The following is a 23,042-nucleotide window of genomic DNA, read 5'->3' on the forward strand; positions in this document are numbered from 1 at the left end:
TTACCGACTGAGCTACAAGGGATGCTCTTAGCAGTGCTTTTTTAATTTTACTTAAAAATTCTTTTAAAAAATTTTACTTTGCAATACTGTATTGGTTTTCCCATACATTAACATGAATCCACCACAGGTGTACACGTGTTCCCAATCCTGAACCCCCCTCCCACCTCCCTCCCCCATACCATCTCTCTGGGTCTTCCCAGTGCACCAGCCACAAGCATCCTGTATCTTGCATCAAACATAGACTGGCGATTCATTTCTTATATGATATTATACATGTTTCAATGCCATTCTCCCAAATAATCCCACCCTCTCCCTCTCCCAATCCGACAGAGTCCAAAAGACTGTTCTATGCATCTCTGTCTCTTTTGCTGTCTCACATACAGGGTTATCATTACCATCTTTCTAAATTCCATATATATGTGTTCACTTCAGTACAGCTAGTCTCTCAGTCGTGTCCGACTCTTTGCGACCCCATGAATCACAGCACGCTAGGCCTCCTTGTCCATCATCAACTCCCGGAGTTCACTCATATTTACGTTCATCGAGTCAGCGATGCCATCCAGCCATCTCATCCTCTCTCGTCCCCTTCTCCTGCTGCCCCCAATCCCTCCCACCATCAAAGTCTTTTCCAATGAGTCAACGCTTCGCATGAGGTGGCCAAAGTATTGGAGTTTCAGCTTTAGCATCATTCCTTCCAAAGATATCCCAGGGTTGATCTCCTTCAGAATGGACTGGATGGATCTCCTTGCAGTCCAAGGGACTCTCAAGAGTCTTCCCCAACACCACAGTTCAAAAGCATCAATTCTTCGGTGCTTAGCTTTCTTCACAGTCCAACTCTCACACCCATACATGACCACTGGAAAAACCATAGCCTTGACTATACGGACCTTAGTTGGCAAAGTAATGTCTCTGCTTTTGAATATGCTATCTAGTTGGTCATAACTTTTCTTCCAAGGAGTAAGCGTCTTTTAATTTCATGGCTGCAGTCACCATCTGCAGTGATTTGGGAGCCCCCAAAATAAAATCTGACACTATTTCCACTGATTCCCCATCTATTTCCCATGAAGTGATGGGACCGGATGCCATGATCTTCGTTTCCCAAATGTTGGGCTTTAAGCCAACTTTTTCACTCTCCTCTTTCACTTTCATCAAGAGGCTTTTTAGTTCCTCTTCACTTTCTGCCATAAGTGTGGTGTCATCTGCATATCTGAGGTTATTGATATTTCTCCCGGCAATCTTGATTCCAGCTTGTGCTTCTTCCAGTCCAGCGTTTCTCATGAAGTTAAATAAGCAGGGTGACAATATACAGCCTTGACGTACTCCTTTTCCTATTTGGAACCAGTCTGTTGTTCTATGTCCAGTTCTAACTGTTGCTTCCTGACCTGCATACAGATTTCTCAAGAGGCAGGTTAGATGGTCTGGTATTCCCATCTCTCTCAGAATTTTCTACAGTTTATTGTGATCCATACAGTGTTAGTATACTGTATTGGTGTTTTTGTTTCTGGCTTACTTCACTCTGTATAATTGGCTCCAGTTTCATCCATCTCATTAGAACGGATTCAAATGTATTCTTTTTAATGGCTGGGTAATACTCCATTGTGTATATGTACCACAGCTTTCTTATCCATTCGTCTGCTGATGGACATCTAGGTTGCTTTCCTGTCCTGGCTGTTATAAACAGTGATGCAATCAACATTGGGGTACACGTGTCTCTTTCAATTCTGGTTTCCTCGGTGTGTATGCCCAGCAGTGGGATTGCTGGCTCATAAGGCAGTTCTAGTTCCAGTTTTTTAAGGGATCTCCACACAGTTCTCCATAGTGGCTGTACTAGTTTGCATTCCCACCAACAGTGTAACAGGGTTCCCTTTTCTCCACACCCTCTCCAGCATTTATTGCTTATAGACTTTTGTATTGCAGCCATTCTGACTGGTGTGAAATGGTACCTCATTGTGGCATTGATTTCAATTTCTCTGATAATGAGTGATGTTGAGCATTTTTCATGTGTTTGTTAGCCATCTGTATGTCTTCTTTGGAGAAATGTCTATTTAGTTCTTTGGCCCACTTTTTGATTTGGTCGTTTATTTTTCTGGAATTGAGCTGCATAAGTTGCTTGTATATTTTTGAGATTAGCTGTTTGTCAGTTGCTTCATTTGCTATTATTGTCTCTCATTCTGAAGACTGTCTTTTCACCTTGCTTATAGTTTCCGTTGTTGTGCAGAAGCTTTTCATTTTAATTAGACCCCATTTGTTTATTTTTGCTTTTATTTCCAGTATTCTGGAAGGTGGGTCGTAGAGGATCCTGCTGTGATTTATGTCGGAGACTGTTTTGCCTATGTTCCCTTCTAGGAGTTTTATAGTTTCTGGTCTTATGTTTAGATCTTTAATCCATTTTGAGTTTATTTTTGTGTATGGTGTTAGAAAGTGTTTTAGTTTCATTCTTTTACAAGTGGTTGACCAGTTTTCCCAGCACCACTTGTAAAAGAGATTGTCTTTAATCCATTGTATATTCTTACCTCCTTTGTCGAAGATAAGGTGTCCATAGGTGTGTGGATTTATCTCTGGGCTTTCTATTTTGTTCCATTGATCTATATTTCTGTCTTTGTGCCAGTACCATACTGTCTTGATGACTGTGGCTTTGTAGTAGAGCCTGAAGTCAGGCAGGTTGATTCCTCCAGCTCCATTCTTCTTTCTCAAGATTCCTTTGGCTATTTGAGGTTTTTTGTATTTCCATACAAATTGTGAAATTATTTGTTCTAGCTCTGGAAAAATACCGCTGGTAGCTTGATAGGGATTGCATTGAATCTGTAGATTGCTTTGGGTAGTATACTCATTTTCACTATATTGATTCTTTCAATCCATGAACACGGTATATTTCTCCATCTATTATTGTCCTCTTTGATTTCTTTCATCAGTGTTTTATAGTTTTCTATACATAGGTCTTTAGTTTCTTTAGGCAGATATGTTCCTAAGTATTTTATTCTTTTTGTTGCAATGGTAAATGGAATTGTTTCCTTAATTTCTTTTTCTGCTTTCTCATTATTAGTGTATAGGAATGCAAGGGATTTCTGTGTGTTGATTTTATATCCTGCAACTTTACTATATTCATTGATAAGCTCTAGTAGTTTTCTGGTGGAGTCTTTAGGGTTTTCTATGTAGAGGATCATTTCATCTGCAAACAGTGACAGTTTTACTTCTTCTTTTCCAATTTGGATTCCTTTTATTTTTTTTTTTTCTGCTCTGATTACTGTGGCCAAAACTTTCAGAACTATGTTGAATGGTAGTGGTGACAGTGGGTACCCTTGTCTTGTTCCTGACTTTAGGGGAAATGCTTTCAATTTTTCACCATTGAGAATCATGTTTGCTGAGAGTTTGTCCTACATAGCTTTTATTTGTTGAGGTAAGTTCCTTCTATTCCTGCTTTCTGGAGAGTTTTTTCATAAATGGATGTTGAATTTTGTCAAAGGCCTTCTCTGCATCTATTGACATAATCATATGGCTTTTATTTTTCAATTTGTTAATGTGGTGAATTACATTGATTGATTTGTGGATATTGAAGAATCCTTGCATCCCTGGGAGAAAGCCCACTTGGTCATGGTGTCTGATTTTTTTAATGTGTTGTTGGATTCTGATTGCTAGAATTTTGTTAAGGATTTTTGCAACTATGTTCATCAGTGATATCGGTCTGTAGTTTTCTTTTTTTGTGGCCTCTTTGTCAGGTTTTGGTATTAGGGTGATGGTGGCCTCATAGAATGAGTTTGGAAGTTTACCTTCCTCTGCAATTTTCTGGAAGAGTTTGAGTAGGATAGGTGTTAGCTCTTCTTGAAATTTTTGGTACGATTCAGCTGTGAAGCCATCTGGACCTGGGTTTTTGTTTGCTGAAAGATTTCTGATTACAGTTTCAATTTCTGTGCTTGTGATGGGTCTGTTAAGATTTTCTTTTTCTTCCTGGTTCAGTTTTGGAAATTGTACTTTCCTAAAAATTTGTCCATTTCTTCCACGTTGTCCATATTATTGGCATATAATTGCTGATAGTAGTCTCTTACGATCCTTTGTATCTCTGTGTTGTCTGTTGTGATCTCTCCATTTTCATTTCTAATATTACTGATTTGATTTTTCTCCCTTTGTTTCTTGATGAGTCTGGCTAATGTTTTGTCAATTTTATTTATCCTTCAAAGAACCCGCTTTCAGCTTTGTTGATTTTTTTCTATGGTCTCTTTTTGCTGGGGTGCAGCCCCCACAGGATCCAGCAGAACCCTCAGGAGAAACAGCATTGGCAAATGAATGAATGAATGAATGAATGAGAGAGGAAAGAATAGAAGCTGATATTCCTTTGTTTACACAGAAAGCCAATAAAGCCCCAAGACAAGGGACTTGTTCTGTTCATGTAGGCCGCAGGTGCCCTCCCAGTCTCCCAAGGGAGTGAAGACACAGAGCACCTTCCCATTCAGGTCTTAGAAGCCCAGGCAGATAAGTGAATGCAGAGAGCCTCTATGCTCCAAGGGATTAGCCTGAAGAACAGAGTAAAAGAGAGAAAGAAAGAAAGAAAAAGAAAGACACGAGGAGACCAAGCTTCTTCGGTGAGCAAAGCCTGTAACTTTATTTTCAAAAAGAAATTTTATATCTTGACTTGTACATAGAGGGAAATGAAAGATGCAAAGTCATACAGTGTGAGCCCAAACATTACATCTGTTTTGTCTTTATTAAAACCAGGATTTTTTTCTGCATACCTTTCCCATAAACAATGTTGTGTACATTATCTTCTGGCCTTGGAAGCCTGTGAACATTTTATGACCCTCTTTCAATAAAGGCTGCTCAACCAGAAAACTTATTTTCCCTTGAAATGTTTTTTCTTTATATTTCTAATCTGTGTCAGCCTCAGAAAGTATTAAACAGAGTTACATTTCTCACAGAGCAAAGGTGCAGTAAGTTACAACAAAGAAAGAACCAATTAGCTCAAAGGTCTGATATGGTTAATTTCAAGGCTGCTTCTTGTTTTTTTTTTTATTCCAACTATGTTAACTAATGCACTTCCAGGTGCACAATGGATAAGAGATATGGAATCTTGGCAGCAAGCATTGACTCAACAGTGAAATCCTACACCAGCACTACTCTAATAGTTTTTAACTCTTTGAAAGGCTCTATATTTTTAGGCTTCCCATGCCTCTCACAGTTGGGAAGCTGTGAATAATCATATGCATAGCTGCAAGAGTCTGGATAAACCTGTCAGACAAGCTAGAATGCTAACAGGGGGGTTTGAATTGAAATATTCCTTTCATGTCCAAGAGACTTATTAGCTAGAGCCCTAAGTTTGATTTTCTCCAGAGAAATGTGGTCAAGGATAGCCCCCTGTTAATGTCAGAAGAGTTGGTTAAAGGCACAAAATAGTAAGACAGACAGATTCTGGTTTTTGAGGTAGATGCTCGAGCAGGTCTAGGGAGTCTCTCGAATCCTGACCTGCCTTTGCCTGTCAGGTCTTCTCCGCATGACCTGTGTCATGGGTGGGATCTCCCGTGGTGGCTCCCGGCATCTTTTGTTTCTTTTGCATTTATTTCTGCCCTAATTTTTAAGATTTCTTTCCTTCTACTAACCCTGGGGTTCTTCATTTCTTACTTTTCTAGTTGCTTTAGGTGTAGAGTTAGGTTATTTATTTGACTTTTTTCTTGTTTCTTAAGGTATGCCTGTATTGCTATGAACTTTCCCCTTAGCACTGCTTTTACAGTGTCCCACAGGTTTTGGGTTGCTGTGTTTTCATTTTCATTCATTTCTATGCATATTTTGATTTCTTTTTTGATTTCTTCTCTGATTTGTTGGTTATTCAGAAGCGTGTTGTTCAGCCTCCATATGTTAGAATTTTTAAGTTTTTCTCCTGTAATTGAGATCTAATCTTACTGCATTGTGGTCAGAAAAGATGCCTGGAATGATTTCATTTTTTTTGACTTTACCAAGGCTAGATTTATGGCCCAGAATGTGATCTATCCTGGAAAAGGTTCCATGAGCACTTGAGAAAAAGGTGAAATTCATTGTTTTGGGGTGAAATGTCCTATGGATATCAATTAGGTCTAACTGGTCTATTGTATCATTTAAAGTTTGTGTTTCTTTGTTAATTTTCTGTTTAGTTGATCTCTCCATAGTTGTGAGTGGGGTATTAAAGTCTTCCACTATTATTGTGTTATTGTTAATTTCCCCTAGCAGTGCTTTTTGATTAAAAAGACAATTTAAAAATATGCTTTCATGCTCATTAGAAGCTTCCTTGAAAGTTTTGTTTTCTTTAAAAACTTTACAAATGCTTCCCTTTTTTCATTGCTATTGCTTGTGATGAGAAGACAAGTATTGTTCTTAATGATGTTTCCCGGAATACAACATATCAATTTCCCCTGCCTATTAACACAATTTTTTTCCACTAAAATAGACCCTTGAATTTGTCTTCAACACCTTGCAAACTTCTGCCAAAACCACAGCGGTCAACTAACAGAATTCCTTATTCATCTTTATGACTTTCCGCACAGCATTGCTCCTGAAATAGAAGCTTGTTTTATAGGAAATCAAGTACAACAGTGAGTAGAGGTTCTTGCTATGTTAAGAGGTTATGGAATGGGTAATGTATGAGGTAGTTATAAATACCAGTTACAATCTTGTGGTCATTTGCAGTAACACAACCTAGAATATTTGTGAAATTATTTTCATTGTAGATGAATATATTTATATATACATTAGCCATTTTTAGCTTCCCTCTCCTCTTTGTCTGCCTCTGGTAACAGAAAATGTGCTGCTACAAGTTAATCTTATATCTCATTGTATCTCTGTAGTAAAGATACAGGGTCAATTGGAGAGTGTGATTCAGCTAGAAGAGGAAAGAATGTCACCCTTAAATAGATAAATGAACTTGGTATTCTCTTTGAAGGAGAGAGCTTGTTTGGGCTGAAAAAAGATAATTGCATCATATTAACAGGAAGCTTAGTTTTCCTGTAGTCCTTATTCAAAGTTGTGGTGTTCAAAGAGGTAATGATGAATGCTTAGTTAACAAGGAGGGGAAGTTAACTAGTTAAGCTATTATGGTGGATTTGTACTGTCTCAACTTCATCTATTTCCCAGAATTGCTTCCCTATATTGTTCTGGGTTATGGTTGGCCATGAAAGAGATTTATGTAAGATTTGGGAGGTACGTGTGAGGAAGTAGTCATGTTTCTAGGTTCTGCAGATTGATTCAGGGCTCCAGAGACTATGGCCACTCAAAATGTTGCTGCTGGTCTGCTAGTTCAACTTATTGTTGACTCACAACTCTTCAACCTCCCACCAGATCTCTTACTCATGTTCTCTTCGTCTTTGACCAAGTATGCATGTAACATGATGGCAAACTTCTGAAGTTCACCCATTACTGTGAGCCTGAAGGAGGCAAGAGAAAGACGAGTTTTAGTGTGTCTTGTGGGTTCCATTGTCCTCATGTACATGTCACAGTCTGTCCATGCTCTTTCCAGTTTGTCCACAGTTGGTCTACAGTTTGTCCAGTTGCCACATCCAACTTTCCTTCATAAGTGGTACTTTAGTTGACTTACAGTGATCTCAAGCTCAAATCAAATACAAATATAATAGCTTTTATAGACTCTTCCACCAGCTCTAGCCCCTGCCTGTGAATAATCCTTATAACTAATCTCTTTCTATACATCACTGGTGTTTCTCCTCTGAATGGGCCCTGAAACGATGTCTAAGAAGACTGTATGATAAGTCTCTTCAGTTGTGTCTGACTCTTTGCAACCCCATGGACTGTAGCCCACCAACTTCCTCTGTCCAAAGCATTCTCCAGGCAAGAATATTGTAGTGGGTGGCCGTGCCCTCCTCCAGGGGATCTTCCCAAACTAGGGATCAAATCTGTGTCTCTAATGCCTCCTGCATTAGCAAGTGAGTTCTTTGCCCCTAGTGTCCGGGAAGCCCTAAAAGGAAAGGACTAAGGAAATTATTTTCACGATGATTTCAGATTCTAGACCCAGATTTGTGATGTCAGGATCTTTAGGTGAAACTATCATTTTATATTATTGTGGCACAAGTTTTCAAATTTAGACAACTTTACACATATTTTGTGTGGTTGATTTAAAGTCCAAAATTCAAGAGAAGAATGTTATCAGTAGAGAGTTACTCTGGACACCTGCTTCCATATGTTATGGAAGGAAATTTTATTTAGATTTAAATCCTCTGATGCAGACCACAGATGAAGCAACCACAGGACTACCATTTCTTGTCTAGGATCTACAGGTGTGTATCTCAGCTGTGGTCCTACAGCAGAGGGGCTCTCTCTTATTAAGCTCTGGGGCTTTTGTTCAGCTTTTTCCATTACCTCAGGCACTGTGAATTCAAAGAGAGCAGAGGAGTACTTTGCAGAATCTTCCAGTTGTAAGGTTGAAATGGTGAGGCTGGAGGATTTACATGATCTCTGAAAGTTTATAGAGTAGTGGCCATCCCTTGTAAGGAAAATCATCTCTCCACTGGGGGGTTGCTTATACCAAAAAATGTTGTAACTGCTCCAACTTGTTTCACACAGACAGTTCATGGTGACTGCCTCTCCAATCTGAGTGAATATGTCTGGTTGATCTTGAATAACTTTCTGGGCTATACCAGATCCTGTGGGAAAAATCAGAAAACAGAGATGAAACAGTGAACAAAATAGTGTAGGAACTAGACTCATTTCAGATCACCCTCCTAAAAAACACACTGAAATCATAAGATGCTTGCTTTCCCCCAATCCTCCTTTCCTCAAGTCCTTGTGAAACACCACGTGCCTGTGTACAGTCCTTTCACCCTGAACACTGGCATCCATGTTTGGAAGCATCCCTGCCAGAGAAGGTGGAGGCCAGGAACACCCAGAGCAGATTGGAGAGCAGCATGAGGCATGAATTCCCCTACACAAATGTGCTCAGTTTTGCCTCAAGCTGAGAGTCCAGTGTTTTTGTGTGCCTGGCAGCATATATGCATAATACCTCAGTTCTTGTATGACTCCTTCAAACAGGAAGTGATGTTTGTCATATTCATACATCATGTGGTCTGTGTACAGATGAGAAAAACATCTGGCTCACCACAGACTTTTACTTTGTCTATTTTTCTTTCACTGGCAGTTAAGTTAGGCTGATCCTGAAAGGGGGGAGGGTGTTGAAAAAGCAGTTAGTAATAAAGGTTTGAGCTGAGGGAATTGAGGAAGAAACTAGGTGTCATTCACTGATACATATTCAGGACAATTATTTTGCCATCCCATTTAAAACACCATTTGCTTTCTGTTTTTAAACTTTTTATTAGAGTATAGGCAAAATGTTTGTCTGAGGAGGGCTTACAAATGGCTGAGAAAAGAAGAGAAGAGAAAGGCAAAGGAGAAAAGGAGCAATATATCCATTGGAATGCAAAGCTCCAAAGAAGAGCAAAGAGAGATAAGAAAGCCCTCCTCATTGATCAATGAAAAGAAATAGAGGAAAACAGTAGAATGAGAAAGACTAGATATCTCTTCAACAAAATTAGAGTTACTAAGGGAACATTTCATGCAAAGATGGGCACGATAAAGGACAGAAATGATATAGACCTAACAGAAGCAGAAGATATTAAGAAAAGGTAGCAAGAATACACAGAGGAACTATACAGAAAAGATCTTCATGAGGCAGAAAGCCATGATGATGTGATCACTCACCTAGAGCCAGACATCCTGGAATATGAAGTCAAGTGGGCCTTAGGAAGCATCGCTACTAACAAAGCCAGTGGAGGCAATGGAATTCCAGTTGAGCTATTTCAAATCTTAAAAGATAATGCTGGGAAAGTGCTGCACTCAATATGCCAGCAAATTTGGAAAACTCAGCAGTGGCCACAGCACTGGAAAAAGTCAGTTTTCATTCCAATCCCAAAGAAAGGCAATGCTGAAGAATGTCTGAACTATTGCACAATTGCACTCATCTCACATGCTAGCAAAGTAATGCTCAGAATTCTCCAAGCCAGGCTTCAACACTATGTGAACTATGAACTTTCAGATGTTCATGCTGGATTTAGAAAAGGCAGAGGAGCCAGATCAAATTGCCAACATCAGCTGAAATATAGAAAAAGCAAGAGAGTTCAAGAAAAACATCTGCTTTATCAACTATGCCAAAGCCTTTGACTGTGTGGATCACAACAAACCATGGGAAATTCTGAAAGAGATGGGAATGCCAGACCACATAACATTCCTCCTGAGAAATCTGTATGCAGGTCAAGAAGCAACAGTGAGTATTGGACATGGAACTGGACATGGACTGGTTCAAATCGGGAAAGGAGTACATCAGGCTGTCTATTGTCACCCTGCTTATTTAACTTCTATGCAGAGTACAGCATGTGAAATGCTGGGCTGGATGAAGCCACAGAATCAGTAATGAGGCTGGCAAAGTGCTCCTCTCCATTTATTCTTTTTTTTTTTTTAATTTATTTTTTTTTTTGCTTTTTATTTTATTTATTTTTTTTTATTTTTTTTTATTTTTTTTTAATTTTAGTTTTTTATTTTTTAAATTTTAAAATCTTTAATTCTTACATGCATTCCCAAACATGCACCCCCCTCCCACCTCCCTCCCCATAACAACTTTCTGGGTCATCCCCATGCACCAGCCCCAAGCATGCTGCATCCTGCGTCAGACATAGACTGGCGATTCAATTCACATGATAGTATACATGTTAGAATGTCATTCTCCCAAATCATCCCACCCTCTCCCTCTCCCTCTGAGTCCAAAAGTCCATTTATTCTGATCAAGTATCCTCAACAGAGGAAAGTTCTGCACCCTAGGTCTGTGGAACATTCTGCTTCAGGTATGGATCTTGTTGCCCAGCCAGAGATGAGACCACATACATGTGCTAGAAATACACCATTTCTGCCCTAGAATCAAATTCCTGTGATTCAAAATGAGGACTCAAACACTGCTTTCTTGAGACCAGCTTCACAAACATTGTGGATATCTCTTATGTGCTCACAATGCAAAGAAAGCTGACAACCTTTCAGAATTGGGTTGCCTTGGGATGGACTGCTGTTATTCAACTTGAGAGAGATTGGGACTGCAAATGAAGCAGGAAGCACACTTTGGTTAGGAATCTTTTACATAAAATTTCAATAAAATTTATAAACTTTCAAATCACCAATTTATAAATGTGCACAAATGCTGTGTGTTAAATTATCTTTCTGCACAGTATTCTAATAGAAATGATATGCAATAGAGATATTATTTCCAACTTACAAACAAGAAAACTAAAGCTGAAAGAGATCGAGCAACTAACTTGAGGTCACACATATGGTAGGTAGCATAGTAAGAACCACAATATATATCTATTTGGCTAAGTAGTCTATTCCTTGGGATTCCCTGGTTGGCTCAGACGGTAAAGAGTCTCCTTGTAATGTGGGAGACCCCGCTTCTATCCCTGGGTCAGGAAGATCCCCTGGAGAAGGAAATGGCAACCCACTCCAGTATTCTTTCCTGAAAACTCCCATGGATGGAGGAGCCTGGAGGACTACAGTCCATAGGTCATAAAGAGTCGGACACGACTGAGCGACTGAACTAACTAAGAACTAATTAACCAATTTTAACTCCCCTCTCCTATTTTCCTGCATGTAGTAACATAAGAAAGGTATGTTAACATAACTCAATCTTATATCTTATTTTATCTCAGTAGTAAAGATACAGGATTCATCGGGAGAGTGTGACTAGCTAGAAGATAAAGTAACATCACCTACAAATGGATAAATGAACTTGCTCTAATCTTTGAAGGATATGGCTAGAAAATTTTGGAATGAATGAGGAATTACTGCATCATAATTGCAAGAAGTGTGGTGCTGGAGAAGACTTTTGAGAGTCCCTTGGACTGCAAGGAGATCAAAGTAGTCAATCCCGAAGGAAATCAACTCTGAATATTCATTATAAGGACTGATGCTGAAGCTGAAACTCCAATACTTTAGCCCACTCAGTGAGAAAAGCCAACTCATTGGAAAAGACCAAGCCTGATGCTGGGAAAGATTGAAGGCAAAAGAAGAGGGCAGCAGAGGATGAGACGATTGTATGGTACCACCAAATCAATGGACTTGAATTTGAGCAAACTCTGGGAGATAGTGGAAGACAGAGAAGCCTGGTGAACTGCAGTCCATGGAGTCACAGTCAGACACGACTTAGTGACTGAACAGCAACAACAACATGAGCAAGAAGCATAGCTTTCCAATCGTCCTTATTCAAAAGTGGTTAAAAGAGTACAGATGGATGACAAGTTACCAAATAGCAGCTTTGATCTATCTTAACTAACTGAAACATCTTTCCCAGAATGTGCTTCCCATATTGTTCTGACTTAGGGTTGGCCACCAAAGGAACTTGCCTAACATTTGGAAGATAGTTGTGATGAAGCAGCCATAGTTTTTGTGTTTGGGGGTTTGGTGCAGGGCTCCAGGGACTATGGTTACTCACACGTGTTACTGCTGATCTGATAGCTCATTTTATTGTTGACTCAGAACTCCTTCACTTCCAACCAAATCTCCTCCTCATCTTCTCTTTGTCTTGGTCCAAATATGTATGTAAGCATGATGCCAAATGACACCTACTTCTCCTAAGGTCACCCACTACTGTGAAACGGAGGGAGGTGAGACATAGACAAGTTTTAGTGTCTTTGTGAGCTCCATTATCTTCATGGTTCTAGTATGTCATTGTGAGTCACAGTTCGTCCATGCTTCAGTCTCTATTCAATGTTCTTCTACAAACGTTACTCCAACCAACTAACACTAAATTCAGTCTCAACACCAGATACAAAGATAACAGCTTTGTATACACTCTTCTACCAGACCTAGCAATTGCCTGAATTCTAATCTTTATAACTAATTTCTTATTCAACAGATACCACTAGTGGTTCTGCTTCTCTGACTGTACCTTAAGTAACACAAATCTAAGAAGAAAGGACTAAGGAAATGATTTTCTTGATGATTCATGATAACTATACCCAGATTTGTGATGAGTGTATTTTAGTGAAACTGTCACTTTAAATTATTATGGAGCAAGTTTACAGCTTTAGACGACTTTATACATCTTCTGTATGATTGACTTAAAGTCAAGAATTCAAGAGGAGAACATATTAGTCGACAGTCAATCTGGACACCTGCTTCCAAATGAAATCAAAGATGCTTTTATTTAGAATTAAATCTTCTGATCCAGACTACAGATGAAGCAACTGCAGGACTACCATTTCTTGTCTGGGGTCTGCAGGTGTGCATTTCAGCTGGGGTCCTGCAGCAGGGTGTCTCTCTTTTATTTAGTTCTGGGGTTTTTGTTCAGCCTTTCCTATTACTTCAAGCACTGTGATGCTCTGAGAACACAGAAGTACATTGCAGAATCTTCCAGCTCTAAGGCTGAAATGGTGAGGCTGATGGACTTATGAGCTTCCTGGAAGTTTACAGAGTAGCGGCCGTCCCTTGCATTCCCACCTTCTGAATACTGACGAATAAGATAAGTCATCTGTCCACTGGAAAGCTGCTTGTACCAAAATATCCAGTAGGTGTACATGTCCCAACTTGTTTCATACCGACAGTTCAGGGTGATTGTCTTCCCCACTTCACTGATTATGACTGGCTGGTCTTGAGTAACACTCTGGGCCACACCAGATCCTGTGGAAAAAAGAAGAAAACAGAGCTGAAGTAGTGGACAAAATAATGTAGAAATTAGACCTATTTTGGACCTAAATATTTACAAACCAAACTGAAATCCTACGACGCTTGCTTTTCCCCAGTGCTCCTTTCCTCCCCAAGTCCCTGTGAAGCTCCACGTGCCTGTGTGCAGCCCTTTCACCCTGAACACACACACCCATGTTTGGAAGCATCCCTACCAGAGAAGGTGAAGGCCAGGAGCACCCAGAGCAGGCTGGAGAGTGGCATGAGGCACGGATTCTGTACATAAATGTGTTTAATTCTGCCTCAAGCTAAGAATTCTTTAAGTGCCTGACAGCACATATACACGGCACCTGGCTCCTGTGTGGCTCCTCCCCCAGACAGGAAGTGGGGTTTGTCATGTTCATAGACCAGCTTGTCTGTGCCCAGATGGGAAAAAGTCTGGCTCACTACAAACCTTTACTTTGTCCACTTGTCTTTCCCTGGTCATTAAGTTTGGCAGATCTTGAAAAGCGGCATGAAGAAAGCAATTAATGTTAAAGGTTTAAACTGAGGGAAACTGAAGGTTAAACAAGTTGACATACATTGGTATTTATTCAGTAAAATAATTTTTTCCATCTTGTTTAAGATATAACTTAGTATAGCCTCTGAAACATTCTTGTAATTGACTGATTGGTCATTCATTTAGCCTATACTTACTTTCCTCCATCCAGAATCTAGTGACTATTTTAAAACTTTCACAGATCTTAGGCCTTCTGAGTGAAAAGCAATCTTAACCAAAGTAATTAATGTCTCATCTTTTTTATATATATATACTGAATTCCAGGACTCTACTTAGATTTTTCAATAAATAAAACTACTTCAACATGAAATGATTTAAAAATCATGATTAGTTCATCTGAATTTCAGAGTCTATTCGATGGTTTATATTTAAATGAAATTATAACGAATAAAATATTATTCTTTTGAAATCTGATATTGAGTCTTATGTATTAGACTTTGAGGGAAATCAGGCTATTCAATCCTGTTGCCTCTAAATGTAGAATTGTACTTATTAGATCATGTGTACTAGAATCATCCAAATGTCACATTTTTTATCTCATTGGTCCAGAGTATTCAGTCTAACTTCTCAGTCACTCATTATTTCTCTTTGTAAAATAAAGTTAAGATAAACATGCCAGATCTTTCTCTGATGTACTGCTATAATGCACTTCTACAAAACTCAGTATCTACAGACTGCAGGCACTTAGTACCTGTCAATACCACAGAAGTTGGTGACTGAAGCTCTGTGCGCTGTTTCATGATCATGTGGAATGTAGCTGTCCATCTTCCATTTGGTTTCAATGTTGTAATGGATGAATTAATGTAAAAGAACCAAAGGCAAATAGACAAGTAGAAAAGAAACATACAGGCAAGGTCTAAAACAGTGCCAGTTCATGGAATTTAAGATCAAAATGACTCATGAATGAGTGAAGCAGGGAGATGAGTTTGTATTTATCTGGGACATCTACTCTTCTGTCCCATTTGACTTTTGAGTGCTGGCAGGTAGCTAATGCGTGGGCTTGAAATTATTTGTAACTAAGCAGAGGAGATCATGAATGACTGCATCAGCCTGTGCAGCAGCATGATGTTATAAAATATAGATATATATTAATATAATAATCACATATTTATTAGTAAATTGATATTGATGACATTTTTATCAAAATACAGACCATAATCTTATATATCAGTTTTTATATGTGCTCTTTGGTTCTGGTATGAAGCTCTATGAAGTTTTATCACATATATAGGTTCTTGTACCACCACTAAAATCATGACACATCTCTCTAAAAAAACCCTCTTTGCATACCCTCCCTATCCCTGCAACTCTTTATAATACCAGTAACTACGAATATCCTTTTTAGCTCTATATTTTGTCCTTTTGAGAATATTGTGTAAGCAGAACCACACCATATATACAATCATAATAATCCAATAAGTGTAGACATACATCATGTAGCCTCTGAGACTGATTTTTCTTTCATTCAGCATAACTTCCTGAGGTCCATCCTGGCTATTGTTGTTTAGTTGCTAAGTCATGTCGTACTCTTTTTAGACCCCGTGTACTGTAGCCTGCCAGGCCCCTCTGTACTTGGAATTTTCCAGGGAAGAATACTGGAGGGGGTTGCCATTTCCTTCTCCAGGGGATCTTCCTGACCCAGGCATCAAACCTGGGTCTTCTGCACTGCAGGCAGATTCTTTACCACTGACCCATCTAGGAATCCCCATCTAGGCTATTGCAAGTATCAACATGTTTTAATCACTACAGACTCACCAACTTACGATGTTTTGACTTCAGATTTTTAAATTTACAGTGGTAAGAAAGTGATACACATTCAGTGGTAACCGTGCTTTGAATTTTTAAATTTGATCTTTTCCCATGCTAACAAGATGTGGTGTATATTCTCTGGTGATTCTGGGCAGCAGCAGTGAACTGAGCTTCTGGCCCACCCTGAGATCATGATGGTAAACAACCCGCCCACTTGCATTCATTCTGTGCTCATACAGTCACTCTGCTTTTCACTTTCAGTGTATCTGTGCTCAGTCACTGCAGTCATGTCTGACTCTTTGCAACCCTATGGACTGAAGCCCACCGGGCTCCTCTGTCCATGAAATTCTCCAGGCAAGATTATGGGAGTGGCCTGCCATGTCCTCCTCCAGGGCATCTTCCTGATCCAGGGGTTGAACCCAAGTCTGTTACGTTACCTGCATTGGCAGGCCAGATTCTTTACCATGAGTGCCACCTGGGAGCCCCACTTTCAGTTCAGTTCAGTTCAGTCACTCAGTAATATCTGACTCTTTGCAACCCCATGCAGCACGCCAATTTTAGTACAGCACTCAAGGAATTGCATATTTTCAACACTGTTGTATAAAATAGACTTTATGTTAGATGATTTCTTCCAACTGTACACTAATGTAAATGTTGAGCACCGTTAAGTTAGGCTGGGTTAGGAATACGGATCTTTGTCAAAATATGGTATAGGACAAAGGTCTGTCTAGTCAAAGCTATGGTTTTTCCACCAGTTATGTATTGATGTGAGAGTTGGACCATAAAGAAAGCTGAGTGCTGAAGAACTGGTGCTTTTGAACTGTGGTGTTGGAGAAGATTCTTGAGAGCCCCTTAGACATCAAGGAGATCAAAACAGTCAATCCTAAAAGAAATGAACCCTGAATATTTGTTGGAAGGACTGATGATGAAGCTGAAGTTACAGTACTTTGGCCACCTGATGCAAAGAACTGATTCATTGGAAAAGACCCTGATGCTGGTTAAGACTGAAGGCAGGAGGAGAAGGGGACAACAGAGGATGAGATGGTTGGATGGCATCATCAACTTAATGGACATGAGTTTGAGCAGGCTCAGGGAGTTGGTGATGGACAGGGAAAACTGGTGTGCTGCAGTCCATGGTTGCAAAGAGACAGACGTGACTGAGCAACTGAACTGAACTGAGGGTCCATTTTGAGACTGTGCTCAAAGTTTTGTATAAGATGTGATATTTAGGCCAAGTTTCGATTATTTCCCAACAATATTCAATTGTCCCAATGTCATTTGCTCATGAGACTATGTCACTTCTATTGAGTTGTCGTTGCACTTTTTCAAAATATAAGTTTTCCCAACCTGTGTAGATCTACCTCTATACACTTACAAAGTGACATAAACTTAATGATATTTATTCATTTCCCTTAAAACATTATAGAACCTGCAGAATAGTTTTCTTTTTTATTATTAATATTTATAATTTGTGTTTTTTTCTTTTTTCCATAGATAATTCTACCTAGGAATATATCAATGTTATTAATCTTTTCAACAAAGTTGACTTTGTATTTCATGGTTATCTCCATAGTATTCTTTGTATTTCACCAATCCAACATTTTCTTATTGACTTCTTTCAGTTGGTGATGAGTTTAATTTGCTTTTCCATCATCTTTTGCTGCAAGTCTTAATAGTTTTCAACTTTTTTTTCTTTAGTCATACAAGTATTTAAAAAGATAAATTTCCTTCCATGTATTATTTTAGCTGCACCTCATACATGTTTATATCATGTGCTCTCACAATATTTACTTTCAAAATATTTTCTAAAGTCATTGTAATTGTTTCTTTAACCCATGGTTATTTTTAAGTTAGTGCATGTATTCCAAATGTTTGGGAGTTTTTAGAGACATCTTTTAACAACTGATTTTCTGTATCAATTCCATTTTGATGAAAGAATAAATTCTGTATAATTTCATTTTCTTAAATATATTAAGACTTTTTATGCACAAATTGTGTGTGTGCACGTTTCATCTGCACAGCAGGGTGTGTCTGGAGCCTCGGCTGCAGGTTTGGGTACAGGCTGCAGGTGTCTGTGGAGCACTGTGCACTTGCTGCACAGAAGTAGGTGGCTGAGTCTCCAGGCTGGGAAGTTGCAATATGCAATGAGAGCTGTTTGGCACTTTTATTGAGGAAAACTGTGAGTCTTCCATCTTCCATTTCATTCACAACTGAACGTATGGCTATTAAGAATGCAGGGGCTTTACCAGGATATTGTCGGTACCACGGGAAGTAGTTAAACAAACTGCTCTCATAACTACAGTTCAGAATGGAAATCTCTCCTTCCTGGACTGTCAGAGATCGAGGGCTCTGTTTGACCTGCTGTTGGTCACTTTTTTCCTTCTGTTGTCCATTCACCCCTGCTAAAAGAGATAAAAGCCATTAATTCCATAAAATATATTCCTTTTTTAAAGTTTCTATCTGCATGAACTTGTTTGTAATCCAATTGTCTCAGTCCCCCTAATTAACAAAGTAGCCTAGGTTTTCTCCTCCACAACTTACAGACTAGCTGAAGCCACAGGATCAAAAATGATGTTCCCAGTATCTTGTCCATTGTTTCTGGCACCAGTGCTCAGCGGCAACTCAAGTTCCTGTTCTGCTCTTCTCAGCCAGCTAGAACTTTGACTTGAAGTTCACACCTGCTTTTCTTTCAGTGGGCCTCACCCTATCACAATTGCTTTCACTTAAACCTATCTCTCTCAAAAGTACTAGTTCTCATTTGGTGCTAATTTAGAATCACCAAAAATCAAATTAATTGGGAATCAGAAATGCACACCCCCAACTTAAATGGATAAAGAGCATGTTAGAATTTCTCCCACAGTATCCCCTTCTTCCTTTCCTACACCTCCTAGAAGTTTAAATATCACATATCAGGACAACTTGATGTATTAATAGGGAATAATGTTATATTACAATGGGGAAGAGAGGGACTCTCAAGAAGTCACAAGATTAGTATATAGGGGGCTCCTCTCTCTCTCTTTTTTTTGTTTGCAAACTGCTTAAAGTCTACTGAGAATACACAAGGGACAAAATATATCATAACTAGCTAAGCTTCCCTGGTGGCTAGGATGGTAAAGAATCTGCCCGCCAAGCAGGAGACCTGGGTTTGTTCCCTAGGTCAGGAAGATCCCCTGGAGAAAGAAATGGCAATCCACCCCAGTATTCTTGCCTGGAGACTGCCACGGACAGAGGGAGCCTGGCGGGGTCACAATGTCAGAAACTACTGAGTAACTAACACTTTCACTTTCACAAGCTAAGCTTATGCATTAGAACATAAAGAATATATAGTCTTTTTGCCCTGGTGTAACTTAAATTTCAACACCATCGTTCAGATGTTTCCACACTTTACATGACCTTAAGAAGTAGAAAAAAAAAGATAATTAAATCAATTTTAATTTATATTACTTCTAAAATATAAACCAGGCAAATAAAATATTTCCAAGAATAAGCATGGAGAAAACAAATTGAGAAGCACTGGAATATTCTATTCTGAAGGATCTTTGACCTCCAAAGGATAAAATTGACTAGAAAAATTCTGCAGAATTCAGAAGATATGGGACCATGATCATTCTGTAATGAAACATTTTTGGTAGTTCTCATCCTGAGTTACATCTTAACCTCACAGGTAAAATACAAAACTGTGAAGAATCAGTTTGGCTTTTGAGGTCAACACATCAGGTTATAGAGTCAGAAATTAAGGAGTGTCTCCTCCAGCACAGCGGGTGAGAAAGACCTGAAATGGGGGCGAGCGTCTAATGAAAAGACAGACACATATATTTTGGCAAATGGGGAGTCAGGGGGCCCTCCCGCTGTCCATGGCAGGAAGACAAAATGGCTCCTTTCAGCCCACACTTTTATTGGCAGAAGACACATGAGATCATTAGGGAATAGTTATACTAGAGACTTTGATTAGCACACCATAAAGAGGGAGTAAAGTTAAGGCTCTGCTGTTGATCAGGAACATCTTGTTTTGTTTCCATGGGGACAGAGGTAGGTGTAGGCAGCAAAGCGGATCACAGAGCAAGTCCACCCAAGAATGTCCCTTCAGCATGCTTACTAGGACAATCACAAGGGCGCAGTTTGCCGCACCCTCCAGTCATGGGGTAGCTTCTGGTCTCTGCTCCGCCAGGCTGCAACAAAGGAGCTCATATTTTTGAAGCACAGAGAATAGTTTGTGGTCTCTGCATTGATGTGATCTCAGATACTCTCAAAGAAAAACATCCTCACGGTCCAACAGGAAACAATGATAACCATTCCCAATCCTCAATCTAATCCCATCTAGTCCAGCTCTCTAAGGAGATTTTTTATTGTTAAATTTTGGTGTGTTTTCTTTTTTATTCTTTTTTTTGTTTGTTTGTTAACACATGTCTTCAGTATATATTTACTAGCGATACTAAATGCCAACTAAATGCTCATACATGGGTCTCATTTAAGAAAGAGACAGAAATAACTCTCTTCAGTCAGCCCACTCCCAATACTCAAGTACATTCAGATGTTTGGGAATGCATGTAAGAATTAAAGATTTTAAAATTTAAAAAATAAAAAAAAAGATAAAAGCTACTAAAGAGAAACATGTTTCTATATGATGCACTCAAGAAAATGATAATGGGCTCGCTTCCGGGCTCAGTCAGAGAGTAGTTCTGATGGAGGAGCAACTTGAACTGGAACTTACACCATCACTAGATTTCTTAGTAAAGAATGGGGTAAGGGAATTCTGGAAGTGATTAACTAAGTGTGATTGCAGTTTGGGCTGTATCTGGGTGAAAACATTATAAATTTATATTAGAGAAACTAATGTGGTCTTAATCTTAAAGGACAATATATATTATTTACAGAGACATTAACTCTCAAATTCATACTTTTCAAATTGTTAGACCAATATACACAGATACTATTTAGGAAGGTAGATGGATACATACATACATGCAAGAATGATAGATGTAAATTGAACCAAAGTTGGAGATAAAAATTTGATAGATATTTAAAGAATCCTTTCTGGCTCCTTGAAGAATCTGTGTATGTGGGACAAAAGTTAATCTTCTCTGAAGCAGCGTTGCCCCTCTGTGGCCATACAGAAATATTACTCTGAATGACTTTATCCAGCTTAAAATGGGGAAAAGACAGGTTTCTTCAGGAAGTTGTGTTGACCATACTGAACACCTACAAGGATAAGACCAAAACTAGAATATTTTCTCACAACATATATAAATATAAACTCAAAATGCATTAAAGACTGAAATGTAAGACCTGAAACCCTAAAACTCATAAAAGAAAATATAGACAGTATGTTCATTAATGTTCCTCTTTGTAATATTTTTTTCTGTCTCAAAGGCAAGGGCAACAAAAGCAAAAATAAATAAATGGGACCTAATCAAATTAAAATCTAATGCACAGCAAACCACCAGCAAAAATAAAAGGCAAACTACTGAATGGGAGTAGATATTTGCAATAAGGGGTTAGTATCCAAAATACATAAAGACATCATATACCTCAATATCAAAAACACAGTCTGATTAGAAAAATGGGCCTAGGACCTGAGTAGCCATTTTTTCAAAGAGTTAGCCAACAGGTACATGAACAGATACCCAAAGTCTCTTAATATTCAGAAAAAGAGCAAATCTATGTCAAAATGAGGTGTCACCTCACATCCATCAGTATGGCTATCATCAAAAGAAAAAAAAATAACAAGTGTGGCAAGGATGCAGAAGAGAGGAAACCCTAGTGCACTGCTGCTGGTTTGGAAACTGCTGCAACTACTATGGAAAACATTATGGAGATTCCTCTCAAAACACTGAAAATATAACTTCCATATAATCCAGCAATTCCACTCCTGGGTATTTATCCAAAGAAAAAAAAAACTCTTCAAAACTGTATCTGCACCCAAATGTTTATAGTAGCATTATTTACAATAACCAAGATCCAGAACCAAGCTAAGTGTTCATTCAGAGATGAATGGATAGAGAAAATACCGATCTTCCATCTAACTATCTATCTATACACACATACACACACACACACACACACACACACACACACACACACTACAGTGGAACATTAATCAAATATATAAAAAAAAAGAATGTAATCGTGCCAAATGGAACAACATGGATAGATACGGAGTGTATTATACTTAGCGAAATAAGTCAGATAAAGAAAGATAAATACTGTGTTTTTACTTATATGCGCTATATAAAAGCAAAGCAAAACAAAGGAACAAATAGAACAAAAACAGAATCACAGCAACAAACAGCAGACTGCCAGGTATTTCCCCATAAAAGGTGATTTTATTTGAGATCACCAAAGGACTGCAGTCTGGATCAGCAACCATGAGGAGCCACATTCAAGTCCCCACTGGACAAGGAAAGGAAATGCTTTTATAGAGAAGACCACGAAATTAGGAGGGTTACAGTAAACAGAGTGCCCTTGACTTTCCATTGACCGTGTCCTGACCAGGGAAGAAGAGGCTTCTTTCATCTTCCCTTTGCCCTCTGTGATGTCCACAGGTCAGGAGAGCTCCCCCTCTTCTGCCAGCTCTATTTAATTGAGATTTCTGTGCATTCAATTTTTATACCTTATAGGACAGAGTCAGAAAGATATTTGATTCCAGGAGATGAGGGAGCCATGGTGATGGAAGTGAGATGTTGGAGTGAATCAAGAAGGAGGCTTGAGCCATGGAATCCAAGTGGCTTCCAAGCTACAAAATGAAAGGAAACAGATTCTTCCTCAGGGAATCTGGAAGTAATCAACCCTGCCAAGACCTTGATGTAGACAGCAAAATGGATTTTAGCTTTTTTTGCCCCCAGAACTATAAGAAATATTTTATAAGTGATCAAGTTCATACTAAACACTGAGCAAATATTTTCTGTTCACTTTGCTGCACTCATAGGATGGGATGCCAGTGCGTGCAGTTGCCTGTTGGGACACATCGTGGTGAGACAGACCTGAACATGAGGCACCCAACCAAGCCGGATAATATATTTACTGGAGAAATTTCTCTCTTCTTTTAGTTGCTTTCCATGTTTACTGTTTTGGAGCCTGGCTTACTGTGGGAAATATTTCTTTTAATTCTGGC

At 39.0% G+C, this 23,042-nt stretch overlaps 2 gene segments (V, D, J or C); both read right to left on the minus strand.

Moving 5' to 3' along the window:
- Window positions 1-23,042, minus strand: part of LOC138443432 (M1-specific T cell receptor alpha chain-like) — a 1,249,782-nt gene that overhangs the window by 639,778 nt on the left and 586,962 nt on the right.
- On the minus strand, window positions 13,282-13,952 carry LOC138931562 (T cell receptor delta variable 1-like). The segment is given in 2 exon segments: window positions 13,282-13,620; window positions 13,839-13,952. Coding segments are annotated over 2 exon segments (369 nt in total).

Source organism: Ovis canadensis, chromosome 7, assembly GCF_042477335.2.
Source record: "Ovis canadensis isolate MfBH-ARS-UI-01 breed Bighorn chromosome 7, ARS-UI_OviCan_v2, whole genome shotgun sequence".
NCBI classification, from domain to species: Eukaryota; Metazoa; Chordata; class Mammalia; order Artiodactyla; family Bovidae; genus Ovis; species Ovis canadensis.